Source organism: Petaurus breviceps, unplaced genomic scaffold (assembly GCF_028583685.1).
Source record: "Petaurus breviceps papuanus isolate PSGF00001 unplaced genomic scaffold, PetGlider_PUasm1.0 174, whole genome shotgun sequence".
Classification (NCBI taxonomy): Eukaryota; Metazoa; Chordata; class Mammalia; order Diprotodontia; family Petauridae; genus Petaurus; species Petaurus breviceps.
The window spans coordinates 63926571-63949068 of NW_027185761.1; the positions used below are offsets into that span (position 1 = coordinate 63926571).

General features: G+C 51.3%; 2 protein-coding genes across 6 annotated transcripts in view; one reads left to right on the forward strand and one right to left on the reverse strand.

Moving 5' to 3' along the window:
- The window catches only part of WDR48 (WD repeat domain 48), a 45399-nt gene extending 28703 nt beyond the window's left edge, over positions 1–16696 (forward strand). For 2 of the 3 annotated variants that reach the window (XM_069084322.1, XM_069084324.1), the window contains 5 exons: positions 1347–1452; positions 2783–2870; positions 4007–4083; positions 4535–4727; positions 5883–7823. In XM_069084322.1, the coding sequence (XP_068940423.1) occupies positions 1347–1452; positions 2783–2870; positions 4007–4083; positions 4535–4727; positions 5883–5978 (560 nt within the window). In that variant the 3' untranslated portion in view covers positions 5979–7823. Of the gene's footprint in view, positions 1–1346; positions 1453–2782; positions 2871–4006; positions 4084–4534; positions 4728–5882; positions 7824–16517 lie in introns of those variants that run through there. The other variant, XM_069084323.1, reaches the window with a different exon arrangement.
- Positions 9641–22498, reverse strand: part of GORASP1 (golgi reassembly stacking protein 1) — a 28278-nt gene continuing 15420 nt past the window's right edge. Inside the window, exons 4-9 of one of the 3 annotated variants that reach the window (XM_069084326.1) lie at positions 20452–20538; positions 20020–20150; positions 19201–19339; positions 16822–16966; positions 15772–15906; positions 9641–11011 (exon numbers count right to left, since the gene is read on the reverse strand). In XM_069084326.1, coding sequence (XP_068940427.1) covers positions 10776–11011; positions 15772–15906; positions 16822–16966; positions 19201–19339; positions 20020–20150; positions 20452–20538 — 873 coding nt within the window. In that variant the 3' untranslated portion in view covers positions 9641–10775. Of the gene's footprint in view, positions 11012–15771; positions 15925–16821; positions 16967–19200; positions 19340–20019; positions 20151–20451; positions 20539–22498 lie in introns of all 3 variants that reach the window. The other 2 variants (XM_069084325.1, XM_069084327.1) reach the window with 2 other exon arrangements.

Genomic DNA, 22498 nt, shown 5'->3' on the forward strand with positions numbered 1-22498 from the left:
CGGTGCACGGGTATGTTTAGATGCAGGCCTGTGTCGTGTTCTTGGGTCTGCTAGTGCAGCCTTGGTGTGCTGATAGAGTGGGACGTGGGGGAATGGAGCTGAGTGAACTCAGGGTCAGTGAGCATCAGTTCTTGGTTTGGGGGAATTTTTCAACTTTCTTTTGGATTCCTGGTGTCCTAAACCATGGAGACTGCTGACATTTTTATCTTTGGTACATAATTTCTGTTTTAGAGAAGTTTGGGGAATTGTGGGGATTTGAGAAAATGACCAGCTCCTGATTATTGAGAGGGTTGTATTCAACAGAAAGAGCCAAGTTAAGCAGGAGCAGGTTTAGGGGGAAGAAGCATTTATGAAGCACCTGCTGTGTGCCAGACACTGTTCTGAGCACTGTACAAACATTATTCCATTTGATCTTCACAACCACCCTGAGAAGAGGGAGGTGCTATTATCCACAGTTGACAGTTGAGGAAAGTGAAGCAGACAAAGGCGAAGTCACTTGCCTGGGATTACACAGCAAGTGTCTGAGCCTGGATTTGAACTCAGGGCTTCCTGACTCCTGGTCCTTCACTCTCTCTCCTGGGCCACCCAGCTGCCTAGTCTGGAGAATGGCTGCAAGGTCAGTAGATGTCTGTGAAAAGATTAGGAGAGAATCGTGAACTTGGGAGGATTGAGGCTGTAGAGGAAAGGCATCTGAACTGGCCTGCAGAAATGAAGCAGACATAGGGGGAAAGGAGGCTGTGATTAGTGCCACAAGATGACCAGGAAGAGATCGGGAATGAGCTGAGCTGTGCACTGGGATGAGGGGACCAGGGGGATCACAGGGCCAGGACCCCCAAGGCTAGAGAAGCCACCGGGACTGGGGGATGAGACCAAGTAGGGTGAGTGGTGTGGAGTCCTCAGAGTGCACCTTTCTGAACCACAGCCTGTGCTCACCTCGCATGGGCTGTGGGCAGCCCCGTCGCTGTCCAGGCTTACGTGCTTCCAGCCTGTCAAGTGACAACGGCTGCCAACGTTGCCCCTTTAGACTCAGGACACTGTACATCATCACTTTCTCTGAGAGGCAGATGTGGGAGAGTGGAGTTAGGCCATTCTGGGTTCAGGTCCTTCCTTGGACACATACCAGCTGTGAGTGGTGGCAGAGTAGGGCTCCAAGTGTCAGCTGCTATGTGGTGCAGCCTTCCCAGAATGCGTTCCCCCAGACTTGGCTTTAATTGGCTCTTTTCCTGTGTTTCCAAGCTCCTGCTGGAGCTTCCTGACTTGGGTTGAGGCTCCCATGGTGACCGGCTCCCCCGGTGACCGGGAACAAGCTCCAGACCTGACTGGATCTCATGTGCATCTTCCCACAGTGAATGGCGAGCAGGAGAATCGAGTCCAGAAGGGGAATGGCTACTTCCAGGTCCCTCCACACACCCCAGTGATCTTTGGCGAGGCTGGAGGCCGTACCCTGTTCAGGTAGAGAAATCTGAGGGCTAGGCTGGGCTGGGCTGGGTTCTCCCTGCTCCCTAGGCCCCAGAGGGAGACATCCCAGACTATCAGGCTCACTAGAAGTGGGCAGCAGAGGCTGGGGAGCCTTAGGAAGATGCTCGGTCATGTACGGGCTGGACTCAGTGGCATCAGAGCCCTTTTCACCAGGATGGAGGATTCTGAGTCAGCACTTTGGAATAAAGGGACCCAAACCTCGGGAGCCCACACCAATCCTTTCTTCCTGGCACAGAGGTGGTAGAGTCAGTAGTCAGTGAACATTTATTAAGCACCTGTTGTGTGCCAGGCACTGTGCTAATAACATTGGAAATGCAGATACAAAAAAAGACAGTCCCTACCCTCAAGGAACTGGCAGTCTAATAGGGAAAGACACCCCGCCACAGTCTCCAAGCTCTGGGGAAGATCCCTCCATGGGGCCAGGGGAGGAGTCAGCCAGGTCACAAACAAGGGGGTGTCTACCCTGGGCCTCTTCCTTGAATGAGGCTCCAGCCTTCAGTGGTGATGAGGCTGATGGCATCTGCCTGGGGCCTAGGGCCTGGGGATGAGCAAGGCCTCTGCTCATGCAGTCCATAGAACATTCTTGTCAAAGTCATAGACGGGAACCTTGGCTCTCTGGGCCTGGGAACACTGGCCTTGACCAGTCTTTGTCACAGTGTATGACCAGGGCAGATCTCACACACATGCATGCACGCACACATACACTCTCTCTCTCTTACCCCCACCCCACCCCGTCTTCCCAGCTGAAAGTTGTGTCAGGTATTAGGAAGAAGCAGCAGCTGGCCAAGTGACCCGGCCTCCTCATTGGATGGGGGGGCAGTCATGGAGACTCAGCCTATGGAGTGACTTGCCCAAGGCTTTGGAGAGAGGTTGATTTCTAACCCCACCCCCGCCCCCATCCACCAGAGACCCAAGTGTCCCTATAGACGGCTGCTTTGGAGGGACTGGAAGGGCTATTGGGGAGCTTCTCTGCCAGGCCAGGGAAGGCAGCCTGGTCAGTCACTCCACATTAATCTTGGAGCAGAGGTAGTGGGAGCTGGGATAGAGGAGGAGAGAGGGCCCCTCTCTGTAAGTTACCCAGACGGCCAGTGGGGCCCTTGGGAAGACAGAGCCTTTCCCAAGACTGTGCAGCGTAGGTGGGCTTTGTGAGGGAGGAAGGCCTGCCCATTGGATTTTCTGTGGCTTCTTGGGGTCTGTTTCTGGGGCCTGGAGGGGATTTGACGTCAGGGGCTAGCAAGGGACAGTTTCTGGGCTCCCGCACAGCCAATGGGTCACTGAGATCTCTGCTGCTTTCTGTGTGTAGGTTACTATGTCGGGATTCTGGAGGGGAGACTGAGTCGATGCTGCTTAACGAGACAGTGCCCCAGTGGGTGATTGACATCACTGTGGATGTAAGTGTCTGCCTCTTCTCTGCTTTGTCCTCTTAAAGAACACTGAGGAAAGGAGTGAAAGCCCACTCAGGGCTTGAATAACCAAGAGCATTGTAATGGTGACTGTTAGGCCTGCAGAGGGCCAGCCTTCCCTCCTGACAGGACCCAAATGGAATTTAATCTCTAACAACTTTTAAAAAGTGCATTACCAGCCCCCAAGAAGGCCCCCCCAAGCCTTAAAAAGCCAACTCGGCTCTCACAGCCAATGTCTGCTCCCTGTTTATGGGAGCCACCCCCTGAAGGGACAGCTTTCCTGCTGCCTCTAAGCTGACTCCTTGGGAGGAGGACGCCAGAGGGGCTCTGCGTGGGGTGCAGGCTTTGTCCACCCAGTGGAGAGGCCTGAAGACAAAGAGCGCGCAAGCGCGGTTCAGGCCGTGCGTCTGGGCCTTTGGGTTACAGTGCCCAGACGTCTGCAGAGCTGAAGGCAGTTCTCCGCTTCACGCCCCACACCAGCTGGGGGTGCTTTCGGTGTTCCCAGCGCGAGCCGGGCCCTCCTGACCATCTTGTTCAAAGACAGTAACCAGAGCCAGCTGCCTCAAGGGCTTGAGAGCGTAGAAGCACTCTGCGCCTAGCAGCGAGCGCCTTGGGAGGAGCTCATCAGCACAAGGACACTCCACCTTCCCCAGGGGCCCGGCAGCGTGGCAGGGGAGGGGGGCAGCCACCACTGGGGTCCAGGCTCCTTTCTCTGCACCTTGCTGCCGCTTAAGGGGGAAATCCTGGGGGTGGCTTTGTCTCACTGGGGGACTCCAGGATGGAGGCTTAGCCTGTGTTGGAAGCCTCCATCAATGGGATGACGTAAAATGTGCTTTGTGGGGGTTTTTTAAAGGACTCTGAGAGACTGTCGTATGTAACATGTTGTCATGTGCTTTCCATTGGAGTATTCATGTTTTTGTTCTGATTCCAGTATGAACTTCTGCACTTTTCTGATGAATTTTTTTTGAGGCTATTTATGGGGTCTGGTACTTTGTTATGAGAAAATCATACCAATTGTAAAATAAATTTTAATTAAAACCCGTGAGTTTAATCTGTGCTTCAAGGTAGCTTTCTCTTTTATTCTAATTAGTATACAATTGTAATGATATCATATTTTCTTTCAGAAAAATATGCCCAAATTCAACAAAATTCCCTTCTACCTCCAACCTCACTCATCTTCAGGGGCAAAAACCTTAAAGAAGTAAGTGAAGTGTTGGGCCTTTTGTCTTCCTAAGTCCTATTAGCTGGGACAGGCTCCTTTTATGTTTTGTGGTCAGAGAAGAGAAGGCTACCCTTAGAAACCTGAAAGTTATGGGTCTCTTCTAGAATAATCAGGGCTGGGGTTTGTCATTGTGCCCTCATGATTGATTTTTAGGCAAGGCCATGCTTTAAAGGGCTGTGAGATCCAGCAGCCCATCCCCCCATGTTGTCCATTTGAGGGTGAATCATATAAGGTCAGAGACTACCCAAGAAGGCAGCACACGTGTCATTGTCTCAGCAGGGATCCCTGGGAAAGGCCTTGGAAGACCTCCTGCCCTGCTGGTGTCCGTCTTTACCCAGAGACAGCCCCCCAAAAGTTGACTGGTAGGAAATGAACTTTCTCTTTGCCTTTCACCTTTCTGACAACATGACCTTTCCCTTCCCCTTCCCAGAGATAGACTGTCTGCCAGTGACATGCTTCAAGTCAGGAAGGTGATGGAGCATGTCTACGAGAAAATCATAAATCTGGACAGTGAGTCTCAGACCACCAGCTCATCGAACAATGACAAAGCTGGAGAACAGGAGAAAGAAGAAGATGTCGCCGTGCTGGCAGAGGAGAAGATCGAACTTGTGTGCCAGGACCAAGTGAGTCGGTGTGAGGGCCTCAGTCTGGGCCTTTCCTGTGGGAGACAGAAAGACTGCCTCTTGGGGGTCACGATCCCTCCTCGGTGCTGGTAGGGAAGGCCAGACTAGGATCTAGGGAAGCAGACTTGTTTGGGGGCCTGAAAGGAGCCCAAGGCTTGCCAGGCCTAGGGCAGAGGCAGGTAAGTGGGGGGCCTCGGGCATTTAGACTGTCAGGTGCTTAGTGCAGGGAGCGGGGACACGAGGGCCTCCAAGCTTGCTGGACTCCTGCCACGGCTCATCTCCCTCCCAGGGCCATGGGGAATCTGGCTTATGGGGGAGTCAGTGAAAGGCTGTGAGCAGGAGAGCGCTGTCAGGACATTGGATAGGATGGCTGATCTGATGGGCTGGAAGGATTCTGGAGGTGGGGAGACTGGTTAAAAGGCTCTTGTATTGCAAATGAGAGGAGGTACAGTAGATAAAGCCTGGCCTTGGAGTCAGGAGTCCGGAGTTCAAATCCAACCTCAGACACCCTCAAGCAAGTCACTTCAGGTCTGTTTGCCTGTAAAATTGGGATAATAACAGCGTCTCCCTCCCAGGGTTGTTTGTCGAGTGTACATCATAGGTGCTTAAACACTTGTTTCTTTTTCTTTTGTCCTACCTGAGTTTTTCACAAATGAGTGACTGGGTGAACGGCAACCGCTGATAAGATCAGGGAAGTGAGCTGGAGGCTGAGGCCAGGCCTGCTGGTGGGGCTGGGCTGCCCCATGCCCTCCACGTGCTTCCTGGCTGAGGTCTTTAGGCAGCTCAGGCTTTTCTCTCTGGATTTTCCTGTGCCTTACAGCACAGGGCCTGGGGTCCAAGGCCCTCGGAGGCAGGGAGCTCACTGGCAGCCCCTCTGTGCCTCTGTCATCTCTGGTCCTTGAGCGGTAACACCCACAGAAGACCATCACTGGTGTTGCTGCACAGGGCACTCTCCCATTGCCTTCATCAAAGCATGAAGATGCACCCCCCACCCCACCTGACATCCGTCACCTGTCAGGGCACCATGCTTCGGGTTTGGGAAGCAGGGATAAGGAAGGTCCAGCCATGCCGAGCTGCCAGCCCCCCGCCTCCGCCCTGGGCGAGGACAGCTGGCGAGCCAGGTGCCCAGGCTCAACACCATTTCCTTCTTTTCAGGTTTTGGACCCAAATATGGACCTGCGAACCGTAAAGCACTTCATATGGAAGAGTGGTGGGGACCTCACCCTGCATTACCGCCAGAAGTCCACGTGAGGCTGTGAGCGAGTGCTCCTGGGTATTCATTTACTGACCTTCCTCTTGTGGTCCCAAGAGAGTAGTACTGCCTAGTGAAGCCCACTGAACCCCCACAGTAGTGAGACTTCTAACGATCAACTCAGTGCGGACCGAGATTACCCCTTTTACCTGAAGTGACTCATAGAGATGTAATATAGAAACAGTCTTTATGGCCCAGACTCAAGTCTGTCCCCAAGGGAGGCTGCGTGTGCAAGTGGAGGGAGGTGTGTGTGAGGAGCGCCCACCAGGCCAGGGCAGACTTTGCTTCTCCTTTTTCTTTCCAATGACTCATCTCTGTCTCGTCATGCTTGTTAGGAGACACTTGGGGGCCATATCTGTCACTGTGTTCCAAATGTAATTCAAGCCTGCACGATGTCTCATCTTTTTTTTTAAGCACATTCCATTCAGAGAGCACCTGCGATGACCTTTCAAACTGGTCATCAAAAAAATCATTTTCACCATTCAAAGACAAGATCTTTTTTTTAAAAATGAGAAAACATCATCGCACTCTTGAGGTCAGCCTGTTTAATTACAAAATGGAGGGTCAGTATTAGACTTGTTTTTTAAATACTGTACTTCAGAAGTGTTCTTGTAGAAAGACCTGTTGAAATTCTGAACACTCCAGAAGCATGGTTGCAGGGTCAGTTCAGTCAGTGATGCTGGGCATCCTAATGGAGTCAACGCCCCTTTCCACAGGAGCCAATTAAAACAACCTCTTGTTTCTTCCTTCCTGCGCCATGTCCAGTTGTAACTTGCGCCAGCTGAAATTCAGGTTACAGCTTCAGGTGGAAACCTGAACTTTGTTAAAACTTAAGAGCGTTCTGAAATTTTGGCTTCATTTAAATGTTACCTAAAATCTATGTCAGAGTAAAGAAGTCTCATAGCAGGTTAATTTGATGTTCATAATCTAAAAGTAGTTATTTGTTTTTCCAAAGTTTTATATGCATTTTTTTGTTATACCTAGATCTTCTTCTCACTGTTCTTTCTAATGATCTAAAGCTTTCATACAGTCAGTCATCTGGGTCTTGTATAGAGTTTTAACTTATTGGGGGAAAAAACATTTCAACTTTTGGCAGGGAAAAAAAACAGAACTTTGGATTCTCCCCAAAGGCTGTTTGTGTGCAGAACAGATCAGAGGTCCACCCCGAGGGCTTGTGTAAGAGAGACTCCTGTCCCAAGCCAGAAGCACAAGTGCCTTTGGAGGGTGGCTTGTTTCATGCAGATGTTCTTCCTGGACTTGCTCCAGTCCTTCCGGTGGGGTGGGGGGGGAGGGGGCGGGGGGAGGCAGGCAGCAGACGACTGGGGCCCAGCATTTCCAGTTCACACTCCTGCAAGGGCTGGGCTCTCTCACTCCCATGAGGCTTCATTTGGAAAGCAGCCAGTTCATGCCTCCTGCCTTGCAGGAGCTAAACAGACGACACCATGCTCAATCTCCAGTCCACTCGGATGTGCTCCTGCCTTTAGAGAAAACCTGGGGGTGTTGAGTGTGATGCACCATGTGCTGTGCTGGCACACTTTTAGCAATGTTTGTGAATTAAATGGAAAAAAGAAATGCCACTGGAACTCATGGGTTGGCTCCTGATCCTCAGTCCTTCTGATGGAAGTGAGTTCTTCCAGTCGCTGCTTCTTCTTTACTTTCATGGATCTAAACTCCACCAGGCTTCTCTCTCATTCCTCTCCCTCCCTCCCTTCCTTCCTTCTCCTTCTAATCAACTCAATAATGCAATTTCAGGGAAGTCTGAGAGAGTCTGCAATGCCAAAAGGGTAAATAATCTGTATTTCACAGTTGTATAGAATAAAAGGCTTTAGTTAAAATATTTCAAATTTGTGTTGCTTTTATTTTAACTCACTGTCATCATTTTCCCCTTTAAACAGTTTTGTGTTTTTTAAGGTTGCTGCTAGAATCATTCAGCATCTGTTGATAAGGGCAATTAAATTAAGAAGGGGGGGCTTGTGAGGAAGTAACTTAAGTAAAGATGGGTGGGGGGGAGGGTGAGTACTTAAATGTGTGTCAGGGAAGGCAGCATGGTCAGACCTGACACTGGCCACTGAGTAAAGGAAGGCAGAACTAAAGCAGAGGAAGGAGAGAGGAGGGCTCAGGCAGCCCCACCAGCAGGCTGAGGTGATGACCGAAGGGGCTGAGTACCAGAGGTCATGTTAGCATCATCATGGAGCATGGGGGTGACAATGAGGCTGCATGTCTGGGTGACACCTTCCGTGCACAGAGGGAAAGATGAGCTCGGTCTTGGACGTGCCTGCTGGACACCTTGTTTTCAGAGGCTTCTGCATAGCAGCTGGAGATGCCAGATTGGAGATCAGCAGATTAGGGGACGACAAATAGATCTGAAGGTCAATGGCACAGAGATGACTCTTGAATCCCCACGAGATGAGATCACCGAGAGGAGGTAGGAAGGGAGAGGACAGGGCGTGACCTGCATGAAGATCCAGCAGAGAGAAGGAGCTGGCAGGCCGAGAGATGGGAGCCGGGTAACTGTGTGCACCAACAGGGGACGATCTGCTGGAGGAGACAGGAGTGTCCTCGGTACAGAGCAGTGAAGAGCTTGGAGGTCAGGGGAAGGATGAGGCCAAGTCTGGGGCTGCCAGGCAGGAGGAGGTGGGATGGCCAGAGATGGGGATCAGATGAAAGGGTGTCAGAGATGAAGGCAACAGTGTTGCGGTCTGTGGCTGCCGGCAGCAGTGTACCAGGTGGTGACCACACCCCTGTGGAGTGTCCCTGGTGGGGCCTGGGGGTGTATCTACTGTGTCGATCAGAAAAGATGGCTTCCCCAAATGTCCACTTGACATAACTCATTGTGGAGCAGCAAGGACCACGGACATGCACAGCAGCAGCACCTGGGCCTGACAGGGCGTTCCTGGAGGCTTGCCCAGGGCCGGGCAGTGCACGACAGTCACAGGCGAGACTGGGAGCCCGGGAACAAGTTGTTCTGGTCCACATTTTGCCACCACCTGGCTAAGTGTGTAGGCGAGGTTCCACTCAGTCTAGGCTCCGGCATCAATGGCAAGGAGGACCAGCTCAAGCCTTTCCACTCTGCTCTTTGGCCGGTTTCTAAGCTCGCTGGATCCCTGACTAACCCTAAAGACCACCAAGTCCCACCTCCACTTCTCAGATGAGAAAACAGCCAGGCACGAAAAGTGACCTGCCTGGGGCCCCCAGCGTTCAAGTCTTTGGGAGAAGGGGAAAACAGCATCTGTGGGGCCTGCTGTGCCACACCGAGCGTTTCTGAGGAGGAAGAGGCAGCAGAGGCAGACGGAGGCCTCCACACTGACAGCCAGCCTGGACTGCACCACCAGCCCCCTTACAGCAGCCAGGTGCCGACCTGCCTCCCCACCGTGCTGCCCCCTTACACGCCTCTGCTCTTCACTGACCATCTTCTCATGCCTGTCCCTAAACCTCCTCCCTGGAAATGGCCTTCCCCTTTAGCCAGCACGGCTCCATCCCCATCTTCCCCCCCATCTCATGCCCACTCGGCATCCAAGGCTCCCCTGGATTACTCTGCCTGGCAGAGCAACTTTGCAAGGGCAGACACCATCCCCTCCTGTCTCCCTCCCATTTTCCCCTCCCGCCCATGGGCCCCACTGGATTTTGTGCAAGAGAACAAAGAAGAAAACAAGGACAATCCTTGGCAATCAAAAACATCTTTATCAAAAGGCCAAGGAATCCACCCGGCATCATATTAGTGTTAACCATCATCACACACACCCCAAAGCCCACTCCAAAAAACAGGAGCCTCCCACTGGTGTCCACACCCACCCCCAGGCATCATCCATCCAGCATGGGCATATTCAGGGTGCTCGAATCACAAGGCTGAGGCTCGGCTGTGCTGCTCAGACTAGGGGAGAACGAGGGGCTGATCCTCCCTCAATCCCACCCACTAAGTCCCTCTCCTTTGTGCCCCAAGAATACACACTGGCAGTGCCCTGACGGCATGGGCCAGCCCAGGATGAACAGGATGGGTATCCCCCACCCCTAAAGTCTTGCACCAGGGTCCCTTCTATCAGGATGTGCAGCTCAGCCGTTCCCCCTTTGCCTGCTCCTAACGACTGCACCATGCAGCTCATCCCCTTCTGGGGGGGCGGGGGGTGTTGCGTCTATTACTCTCTAAAATCAGTCATTCTAGACCCAGACTAAAAGACGGCAAGACTTCTTGTGGGACAAAAACAGCCCCTGACAAGTCCTGTCTGGGCAACCTTGTGCTGGAGGTGAGATGTGGCCCCAGTCCCCTCAGGATCCCCCCAAACCCTTGGTTCCTGAAGGACCCACCGTCCACCCAGGAGCTCATCAGAGACCTGCTGCTTCTTCCTCCAGGCCCTTCACATGGGCCAGCTGCTTAGAATCACCTCTGATGGAAGAAAATGGATTTGGCCCAGACATTAAATTCCAGCTTCTAATGCTCCCTCCTATCTGTGGCTCAGAGGTGAGCCTCCCAGGAAGGGCCTGCAGGGTTTTCTCATTTGTTTTCCTGCCCCAGAGATCCAGGAGCTCAGTCAGGGGGTTCTGACTGCACAATGTCCATGTCTCCTTCATGGCCTGTTAAAGTCCAAGACTCTGAAGGTTGGCAGAGAAGCCAAGGCAGAGCTATGGACAGCCCTGGGAGCTGTGGGCTCCTAACCTCACACACCATCAGTCTCCTAATCTAGAACGAGAACTGTGATCACCAGAGGTCGCTGTATCCAGTCAGGCAGGCTCAGGGACATTCAGGAGAACACAAAGCTGAAGAGAGTCTTCTGAGGGTGGGGGCCGTCCATGCAGGTGTGTTACTGGAGGGCGGTGCCTGCCCCCTCTGCTTCAGCTTGCACTCTGCTCTCTCCGGCAGGTGGCACCTCGGCCTGGGCCAAGAGAAGGTCGGGGGCTTCATCGGTCTCAAGTGCTGCCTTGGAGCAAATGTCGTTGGGAAGGGTCATAGGTGAGCAAGGATCTGGCTGCTGTAAATGTGGTCCTGAGCCCTCCAGGACAGAATTCTCACGGTCTGACCCAAACCCTGTGGCTTCATCTGAAAGACAGTGAATTCAGTAATCAATTAGGAAAAGACAAGACACTGTATATATGGCAGCAACAGTTAAGGAAAAAATCCTAATTTGAGAGATGGCACATGTGGCATCTGATCAGGGCCTGCTGATCACAAGTGCCTGGGAAGGTTGGGACCACAACCTCTGCATCCTGAAAAGCCTCAGGAGCTCAAGGCCTCATCCACACAGGCTCTGGTTGGCCAGTCAAAGATGGGACACCATCAGTGACTGGCCTGAAAATCAGAGACACCCTCAGAATTCTGACACGTGCTGCCTGTTCTCTGCTTGGTCACACGCTCTGCACCCACCGTGTGCAAGGAGCCACATGGTCACAAATCCCAGCAGCCAAAGGATGTCAGCTTAGATCAGTGGTTTCCAACAGTTTTCTGACGACGCCAAGGTCATTAAGCCCCCACATGCTGGCAGGCACTGGGAGTACAAAGGCAAAAACAAAGCATCCCCTTGCACTGCTGCAGGAATTCCCCAATCACAAACTGACCTCCCCCCACCTCCAAAAAAAGAGGGAGTGGGAGAGGTGGGAGGTGAGGTGGGTGAATTCAGCCTCCCAAGCTCCTTTCTAGCTCTGCCTATATGATCCTAAGAAGAAAGCCTCAAACGCCAAAGAAGAAGGGCTGAGAGGCTTAGAAGGTGACAAGATCCAAACCCCAGACCCTCCAATGTCCCTACTCAGCATGGGCAGCAAGCAGCAGGACCTGAAAGCCTTGATTTAACCCTTGGAAGGAGAGACCTTTATTTAAAAGAAATGGTTAAATTAAAAAAATAAAAAAGAGGGCAATGTGCTGTATCCTACGAGGGAGCAGAGAAGAGGCGACCATGGAGAACGGTGGGTGAACATCAATGGGACAAAGACTGCACACGGTCTCTAGGGCGTCACAGCCTGTGCTGACCCGGGCCTGGCACAAAGGAGGGTGGCTTCAGTCTCGAGGACAAGCGCAGCTAGTGGGAGTGAGGAGAGGGTGGAAAGAGAAGACCAGTGCCTGATCCCACGGCACCACCAATGACTTGATTTGCCCTAATGACAACTTCTTCCTAAAGGTCTGTACCTGATTCTCACCAATGAGGGTGGGAACCACGAGGCACAACTCCATGTGACAGCTGAGGAACTGGCATGGAGAAGAAAGTTAGGAAGGGTCTAACAAGCAGCCGAGATGTGGGGAGAGCAGATCTCAAAGGGTTCAGGGTTAAAATTCTAGAGAGAAAATCAGTCAAAAAACCTCTGTTAAGCTCCTGCTGTGTGCCAGGCATTGTGCTAGGTATTAGGTATACCCACAAGGCAGTCCTTGTCCTCAGTCTAATGGGGGAAACATGTAAACATATCAAGTGAGGCCCCTACAGCATAAGCGGGACAATTAATGGAAGGCACGAGAATTGAGAGGGGTTGGGAAAGGCTCCCTGTAGATGGGGGTTTAGTTGGGACTTAAAGAGAGCCAGGAAAGTCAGGAGTGGAGGAGGGAGAGCATTTCAGGCACAGGACAGCCAGAGAGAATGTCCAGAGCCAAGCAATGGAGGGTCTTCCTCGTGGGACCCCCAGGAGACCAGGGTCACCGGGCTGCTGAGTCTGTGCTGGAAAGGAAAGTGTAAGGGGACTGAAAAGGTGGGAGGGGGCCGGGCATGAAGAGCTCTGAAGGCCGACAGGGCACTTTACACTTGGTCCTAAAGGCAAGAAGGGAGCCCTGAAGGTTACTGGAAGGTAATGTGATCAGACCCGCATTTCAGGAGAATCCCTCCATTAGCGCATCAGAGGACGCACCATAGTGGGGAGAGCCTCTGAGCAGGCAGCCCCCCAGCAGCTGCTGCAACAGTCCAGGTGTGGGGTGATGAGGGCCTGCACCGGGGGTGCCGGTGTCAGAGGAGACATGTTGCAGAGCTATTATCAGCAGGCCCTGCCACCATATTGGAAAAGGGGGCAGGGAGACACAGGGAGAAATCCAGGCTGACTCCTAGATTGGGAGACTGAGAGACTGGGAGATGGTGTTGCCCTTTACTTAACAGGAAAGAGGAGGAGGAAAGGATTTGGGGGAAAGATAATGGGTTCTGATTTACACATGCTGGGTTTAAGATGTCTACTGGACATCAGCACTGCGAGATGTCTGAAAGGCACCTGGCAATGCCAGACTGGAGGACAGCGGAGAGACTGGGGCAGGACAGGGAGATCTGAGAATGGTCAGTGTAGAGATGGTGATTAATGCCAGTAAAATTAAATCATCCCACAGGGCATGGGACTCTCAATAATGAAGGTTGTCTAAAGAGCCTGAGGCAGATCCACAGGAAGCTCAGAGGGAAGCACTGGGTAGACCCAACAGGGTGCAATGGTCCAGTGAGTGCAGAATAACCTGAAACAGAGAATGAGAGCCAGGGGCAACAAGGAGAAGGGGCAGGAACTCTGCCCTGGGCATGTGGGCAGACAAGAACTGACAACTCTTGTCTGCTGACAACGGCCTCTGGCAGCATGAGAAGCCAGTCCACTAAGGAGGGGCATAATGAGAGCACTGCGCTGCCCCGACCTTCGCAGCCTGTCACAGGGGAAGGACGGCCAAGGTACTAGAAGGGGCAGGCATGAGCACAGACCCCGGCAGAGCCCATGGAACAGTCCTGAAGAACCGCAGGACAAATGGCCCCGTCTACAAGTGTGGATCCACCACTGCACCCAACTCTTAGTTACTGCCACGATCCCAGAGCCTATTGGCAGAGGGGTGGTTAGAGAATGCCCAGAAAAGAGAGGAGGGATGACAAAGTCCTGCCGGACTGACCTTGTCCCCTTCTGGATAGGGTGACTAACACGGCAGATCAGGAAGATGCTTTCAGTAGTTTTATCTGGATTTTAGCACAGCTCTACAGGAAGCCTCCCATTTAATTCTTGTGGAAACGATGAAGAGATGTGAGCCAGCTGACAAGACCAGTTAGGCAGAGTGGACCCAGGTGAAGGCCAGACCCAAAGAAGAGTCATCATCAGTGCTCTGATGGAAGGTCCCCAGGATCCCCGGGTGGAGTCACATTTCAGTCAGTGACCTGCGCAAAGGCACAGGGCACGCTCATCCAGGTCACAGACAACAAAAAGCTGGAAACCACAGCTAACACACTGGGTGACAAAGTCAGGATTCAAAAAGACCTTGGCAGGACAGAACGCTGGGCCCAATCCAATAAGATGACATTGATTAGGAATAAATGTGAATTCCCCAAATCTAACTTCATGAACCCAAGATGGGGACAGCATGGCTGAAGAACAGTCTGTCTAGAAATATGAAATGCATCCTTTTCAGATCATGATACAATAAAAATCATATGTAATAAAAGGCCATGGAGAGATTGACTAAAACTAATTAGAAACTAAATAATCTAATCCTAAAGAATGAGTGGGTCACACGACAAATCCGTAGGAACAATCAGTAACTTCATTCAAGAGAATGACAATGAGACAACTTCTGGGACGCAGCCAAAGCAGTTCTTAGGGGAAGTTTTATCTCTCTGAATGCTTATGTGAATCAAATAGAGAAAAGGGAGGTCGGTGAATGGGGCGTGCAACTAAAAAAGCCAGAAAAAGGACAAACTGAAAATCCCCAGTTAAATACTAAATTAGAAATGCAGAAAACCAAAGGAGAGATGAAGAAAACTACTGAGCCAAAAAATAAAACTAAGAGCTGGTTTTATGAAAAAACCAACGAAATTGGTAAAACTTTAGTCGATTTGATTTAAAAAAGGAAGAAAACCAAAATTACGAGTATCAAAAATGAAAAGGGTGAATCTGCCTCCAACGAAGAGGAAATTAAAATAATTAGGAATTATTTTGCCCAACTGTATGCGCATAAATTTGACAATCTCAGTGAAATGGATGAATATTTACAAAAATATAAATTGCCCAGATTAACTGAAGAGGAAGTAAAATACTTAACTAACCCCATCTCAGAAAAAGAAATTGAACAAGCCATCAATGAACTCCCTAGGAAAAAATCTCCAGGGCCAGATGGACTTACAAGCAAATTCTATCAAACATTTAGAGAACAGTCTGTCTAAAACAGATCGGGGGAACTAACACAAGCTTAACACGTGCCCCCAGGGTGACATAAGGCTAATGCCATCACGGGCAGCATTACAGAAGGCAGAACACATCCTTCCTTCTACCCTGGCCAGATCCCACTGTGAGCGTAACTCTGGGCAGCCCAGCTTAGGAAAGACACTGTGACGATGAAGAGGGAGCCAGAGGACACAAAGCATGGGAAAGGACCTTAAACGATGCACTTCATGCCACACCAGGACCGACCGAGTAGCTGTGCGCCTAGAATGGCATCAGTGCCATCCCTCAGAAAGCGGAGATTCGCTCTGCTTGGTCCCAGGGAAGAGCACCAGGAACCAGAGGCCATCTGAGGTGGTAGATCTGGAGGCCCTCCCCAGCCCTGGAGCTGTCCCAGGAGGCAGGGGCTCCACCCCCTGGAGGCTTCCAAGCAAAGGCTCCTGGTCACCCACTCGGGTGAGGAAACGTTCTCAGATGTGGCAGCCAAGGTCCCTTGCAGCCCTCAAAACGTAGGTGCTGATAAGCAGCCTAGATGAGAGCGCACATGGCTCAGGCCTATGGACTGCGTTCCACTGACAGGGCAGCAAGGGAGCACCCTCCAGGGGTATGGCCATCCACACAGCCTGTGGGCCATCTAAAGAATTCCTACCCCTTTCCTGTCGACCAGGAAGGACTGGAGTTTGGGAGCTATGCCCGGCTCTGGGAAGCACTTACCTGTGTGTGCAAGTGGCTCTCCGGTGGACAGGCCACCCTCAGTTCCCATCACAGACTCCCCCAGAGAGTGGAGAGAGACAGAGGAAGTTGTGTTGGACAGGGGTGTGACATTGGTGGTGTCCAAAAGAGTGATACCTGAAACATCAAGAAACCCTGAAGGGGAAGAGGAACACTCCTTCAGACACCGATGGGAAACACTGCTCCCTAACGCTCCCTCCAACTTCCCTGCTCTCTCCTCCTAAGCCTCCACCTTCCTTTAATCATTTCTGAGTGACTCCTTCCTCACAACTACTTTCCCCCAAACACAAACTCTCTGCTATCTGGCTGGTTTCCATGTGGGTCTAGACTAGCCCCAGGGACTCAGCAGTAAGGAAGAGGGAATGTGGGCTTCATCACTCCAACTCAGGGACAAGCCCTGACTGCAGACCAGCCTCCAGACTCCGTCACAAAGTGGTTCTAAGCTGCTGGGAACGAGGAGCAGAAACTGGAGGGGCTGGAAGAAAAGGCAGCAACGTTCCTATTCTACCACAGAAGCCCTGAGCTGGGCGGGAACGTCTCTGAGCCAGGTCACGGGCTAGTCTAAAACAGGGCTTTGGAAGGTGATCCGCACCCCCCTTCCCCCCCCAGCCCCCCCTGCTCCCCCCCCAGCTCCCAGGGAGAACCACAGAGTGCTTTATCGATAAGCAGCGATCTCTCCGCACGGAGCTGTGCCTGATAGTCTTATCTGAAATGCTCCTCCTTTTCAGAAGCCACTCTGAGGCACAGCATCATCAGGGATGTTCCTAAGAAGAGCCCTCTTCATGAACTGGCCTGCCCTTCCTTCATCTCAACAGCAGGTGATACCTTATGGACAGGGAATGCTGCCCTGGCTATCAGACACTGTCATAACATTCAGTTTTACTAAACTATTTATTGCTGGTATTGTGATAATAATAAAGGGTTCCCTTTACGGGGGGGGGGGGAGTGGCTGTGATATAAAAAGCTAATATATCAATAAAATATTTTTAAAAGGAGGAAGAACTTCTGTCTGCCCATTTCCTTTATGGATACCTGGGTCCATGACTCGCTGGACAGGGGGAGGTGGCTGAAGCGATGTCTCCACAGAATAAGCATCCCTCCTTGAGGGTAAGGATTGGTCCATCTCAAGGATATCCATAGCCCCATCGAATGGGGAATCCGGAGCCTGCAGTGAAGCCTAAAAAATACCAAAAACCCAAGAGAGCCTAAGTCTTGCTTCCTACTGGTGGCAGCACAGCTATGGCAACCTCCATGGACCCGCTCGCCTTTTTTTTTTGTCCTTTGAGGTGCACAATAATACTGGGCCCACTATGACCACAAGAAACACTAACCCATACACTAATCCCACCCCATCACCCCCTTCCCCGCAAAGTAGGCCTTGCCAATGCATCCAGATGTAAAATTTACCATCACAGAAAACAATGAGGGGCCCGGTGAAGCCCCCAGATGTGATTGTAGGTAAAGCCACGGCAGCTGGAACCAGCCCTTTATGGGTGTGTCATCAAGGAAGGCAAGGAAAGCTTTCCTCCAGACACAGCAAAGCCAGGCTCACCCCCCTGTACTTTCGGGGCTCACATAGCTCTCCCACACTGGAGAACCCCAATCAGACGGGCCTACAGCAAAGACAGCCATCTGGGGCTGACCAGGACACCCACAACATGAAGCTGTGCACCGTGGATGATGGCAGATGGCCAATGCTGGGCAGCTTGCCTGGGCTCACAGCTTTCCCTGGGGCACCGAGGGACTCATCCTCTCCCTCCTCCACTTTCCTTCCCCAAAAGCACAGTCTAAGCAAACAGTGACATTGGCCTCACCTCGCGCCAAAAGACACAGACCCCAGTTCAGGTTCTGCCAAGGACTCGCCACTGCTACCTAACTTCCTGCAGATCACTCAGGGCAACCCGTTTTGCCCACTTGCCCTATCTATCTCTTTGGGTGGCAGGAAAATGAAACACGTGATGGCTCAGGAAATGCTTCAAAAAGTATAAAGGGGTTAAAAAGCTTTACGTGAGCAAAATCTACATAGAATTACAAAATTTTTCTCGATAAATTCTTGATAAAGTTCTGATATTCTGGACATAAGGGAATCGATATAAACCCTGAAGAACACGAGCCACTCCCCAAGAGACAATGGTCCGAGGATGTGAACAGGCGAGTCTCAAGAGAAGACTATGGAAGACTGTTACAAAGCCTGGACTTGTCCTGTGCAGTGTGGGTCCCATCAAAGAGCCACACTTGAGGACCAGAGGGCCACTTCTGACATAAAGAGGACCAAGAGCCATGTGAAAGAATGATCTGAATCATTAAAACTTAGAGGAACGCAGATTAAAGCCTAAGACTCTGAGACTGCCCAGATTAGAAAGAGGGAGAATGACAATTACTGGACAGGTCAGCGACACTGGTCCAACCATCCTAGCAAATAATTTGGACTTTACTCCAAAATTCAATTAAACTATGGCACAGCCTTTGGCCCAGTGACACCATCACTAGGGTGTATACCATTCCCCTGACAGTCAGAGACAGAGGCAAAGGATCCAAACGTACACAAATAATCATAGTATTCTTTTTGTGGTGGCAAAGAACAGTAAATAAAGGAGATACCCATCAGCTGGAGTACAACTGAACAAATTAGGGGTGTAATTATAATGGAATATTATTGCACAACAAGATCGTGGCAGGGACAGACTCAGAAAAATCTGGGAAGATTTATATGAGCTGATGTAGGGCCAAGCGAGCAGAACCAGGACCACAATTCATACAAAGAGAGCAGAAGGGACAGGCAGGGCAGTGTGGGCACTACTGTGCTAAACTTAATGCATCCTTTTAAAAGCCAGGCTTTCTGTAACAAAGATTCATGGTTTCATATACAGTGTTGTGAATGGAAATGTCCGTGTTTAACAAGTTCTTGATAATATTTTTTTAAGTAAAAAGTCAGAGAAGGAAGTAGACACAGAACAAATAAACTGCAGTTATAGTTATTATTTTGTTTAAAAGTATTAAAGGACATCACGGAATATGAAGCATCCTTACCCTACTAATGGGTATTCCTAAAGTCTGTTAAAATAGTACCATAAATGAAAGAAACTTCAAAGGTCCAGAAAGTCAGTCCTCAGTCTCCAGGAAAACTTGGGCCATTCTAAGCCCCCCATGCCCCCAATCTAAAATCCAAGATTCTTCTATCTCCCTTCTCACCTCCTAGGCTACTCATCAACACCCCAAGAGGAGCAAATCCTCCAAGCCCCACTCTCATCCCTCCCTCTGAAATGGAAGTTTATCCATCCTACCAGGCGACTGATACAATGCACCACAGAAAATATCCATCTAACATCTTTCAAATGTGAGAAACCCAAGGATGCGCGTGTAGCTGCCCCCCAGAGCAGAGAGACCCCAGCGGGAAGACCCTTGTCCTACCTCTGTGTAGCCTCCCTGGCCTGGGCTAGACGCCAGGGTTTCAGTGGGGAGGGCCACGGGCAGAGCAGTGTCCTGGGGTTTCTTTGGGCTCACAGTGGGAATTCGGTGTAAATACCCATATCCGATTCCACATCCTAGACTGTGGACACCAGAAATAACAATGAGATACAAGACTTTTTCCCCTGTGGTCCATGTCCCCCCATTCCCTCCCTCAATTCGTCAGTCTGCTAGGACCAGGGCCTTCTCCCCGCCTAGTTACACCGAACCCTAATTCAATCCAATGTGTGCTGCTAAAAATTAACCCCTTTAGCCTAAGAAGATTTTAAATCCATGACGTGCCCACAGGTGTTTGCAAATTAAGAGTACACAGCAAGATTCCAACCCTTGGCGGAGCTCTCTGGGGACACAGAGGGCTCTCTCTAGGCCAGCTCTGACTCTAGGGACTGCTTCCTGCTTTCAGCCTGGCTCCCCTCCCCTCCCAGCCTGAGGAACTAAGAGACAGCTCCTGCTGCTCCCTCAGAGGAATCAGCAGCCTGGAAGTCTGGCATAGGCCACAGCCCAGGAAGTTCAGAGACCAGCCTGACCAAGCCCAGGCAGTCTACTAGATGTTGATGGTAATTTAGTGGCACCTGTCAAATGAAGAATGGGGGTTCTTTGCAGCTTCATGTCATCAGGGCACCATAATTTCATGAATAAGACACAACCCCGTATGACAATGAGTTCAGGAGTAAGCCAAGAGATTCATCAGTCAGAGACCTTGTCCATCCCTGGCAATGAAGCTGGAAGACCCCATGGGCAGGTTGCCCAACAGCACAGTACCTTCCTTCTCCACCCCAGGCGCCATTGGGAGTCACGACCACCTCACGGCACAAGTCGGTCTCAGAGTTATAAACCATCAGCTTCAAGGGCTTCCCCTCATGGGATTCAATGAGTGTGAAGAAGTCCTCTGACTGAATGAAAAATGGGACACGTCAACACCTCAGCCACAAGGCTGACCCCCTTAACTCTCTTCAGTGGGGGGCCCAAAACGGGACTGCTGAAGAGTCTTTAACCAGACCCTCAGCACAGGCCCCAGCCTGCAGGCAGGTAGGAGGAGCTAAAGTCAAGGCCATGTCCTCCTCCCTTGGGGGAAGGAGCCCAAACCTTGGCAGGAGACCCAGAGGGGCGGGGGCTTCTTCCCCTCCTGGGCTGCACCCAGGGGAAAGAGCCCAAACCTTGGCAGGAGACCCAGAGAGGTGGGGGCTTCCTCACCTCCTGGAGAATCTGGTCAGAGCCAACCACGTAGTCAGTATAGGGCTGAAGCCCGGCCAGAGCTGCAGGGGATGAAGGCTCCACGTCCTAGAGAGAAGAACCACAGGCATCCCCTTAGTGCCTCCAGTGCACTAAACAGCTAAAAGTTAGAGGCCAGACTCTCAGTTGACGAGGAATCCCAAACAAGCACCAAGAAGAAAGCAATGAGCTGGAAACCACACGCTGTCTCTCCCCACAGGGGGAAGACACTGTCAGGGGCCAGAGCGGCTTCAGCGCCCACAATGGTGCTGGGCACACAGTAAGCCCTTAATCAGTGACTCACAAGGAAGAAGAAAGCCTCTTCTGATTGAGACCCTAAAGGCATGAGGACTCTCTCCATCAACACGGATGGAATGAAGGAACACAGGTTGCCCATCCCAAAGAGAAGGCTCCAGCAGTCACTGTAGATGGACTGGCTGACCACGGAGAACAAGACAAGGCTTGCTGGACCCTCTGGGATCGGGGGATGGGACACTGAGGGGCAACGTCAACAATATCTTTGTACTGAGGACCCTCTCCCTGTGCGGAAGGCCCTGGGTCACCCCCCACCACAGCTCTTAGCAAAGGACACGTGCTGAGCCAGGGGTGTGCAGGACTCTTCTCGAGGCCTGAGTTTGGCTTCATTGGTCCCTGAGGCCCCTTTGAAAATTCTGGAATTCTCCAAGATAAGGATTAGAAAAGGTTGTAGGCAAGCCGCTGACTGAGAGACAAGTGGTCCAACCAAGCCACAAGCACTTATCACGGACCCGCCATATGCTGGAGGCACGAAGGACAAAAACTAAAGGGATGGATAATCTCCACCCCCAGAGAGGTCACTGCAAGAACACTCCATAGGGAAGTCCCCATGAACCCTAAAATACTGATAATCTTGGGAGGGCAGCAAATGAGTGTCAAGGAGAAGTCACCCCCATGTCAAAGGGGCACTGCAGAGGCCACAGGCACCACCAAAGTCAAGGAACCCAGAGCCGGAAACCACACAGTGACCACACCCACATCCATGACGACCACACAGGGCACTGAAGAGCGTCCCCACTTCTCTGCAGGCAGACCTGGTCTCCAAATCAGTTCTTGTCCTTTTTCTTTCTTATCCTTGTTTCAAGGGAGAATTATCTTATTAAGGAAAAAAAAAGGTGAGGAAAAAAACACAAGATAATAGTTGTTTTTTTTTTTTTTAAGTTGTAATTATTAGGGAAAAGGGGGAAGAACAGATTCAGTGCACTGTGAGGCTTGGAAGAGGAAGTCCCCAGCGTTAGGGAGAACTCTGGTGTGTAGACAACTCTTTCAAAAGACTTAACAGTTAGGGGAGGGAAGAAATGGCACAGTAGCTGGGCGCAGAAGGAAGGCCTAGGAGAACTGGGCACAGACGGCTAAGAGTCGCCATCATGTAACAGCAGACATTTGAAGTTTGCAAAGTGTTCTGACATTACTTCATTCAAACCTCAACTATAACCGACAAGGTGGGTGCAACAGAAAATACAGTCCCCATTTTACAGATGACAAGACTGGGGCTGCCCTGCCTCTCAGCTAGATATCTGAGCGTGTTCACGCCATATGGGAAAAAAGATGCCTGAAAAAGAATGATCTGGACCATCTGGTTCATGAGGGGGCAAGGGACTGAAGGCAGCTGGGCCCCTAAGTAGCACAGTGGCCTGAATGGTGGACCTGGAGTCCAGAAGATCCAAGTTCCAATCTGCCTCAGGCATTTACAAGCTGCGTGACCCTGGACAAGTCATTTGGTCTGTCTGTCTCAGTTTCTTCATGTAAAACAGAAGTAATAATACCATCTACCCCACAAGGCTGTTGGGAGAGTCAGATGAGATATATCTTTATAAAGGGTTCTGCTACATAAACACCAGCTACTGTCACCAGCAGCAGCAACAGCCTCCTCTAAGGGCACAGTGTGAGGAACGCTGTCCCCCAGGGATCAGGAGGGCAGAATGTGGGGCCCATGCTGGCCTGGAGCACTGGCTGGGGGCAGAGAAGGGGCCCTACAGGGAAGGGGAACAGG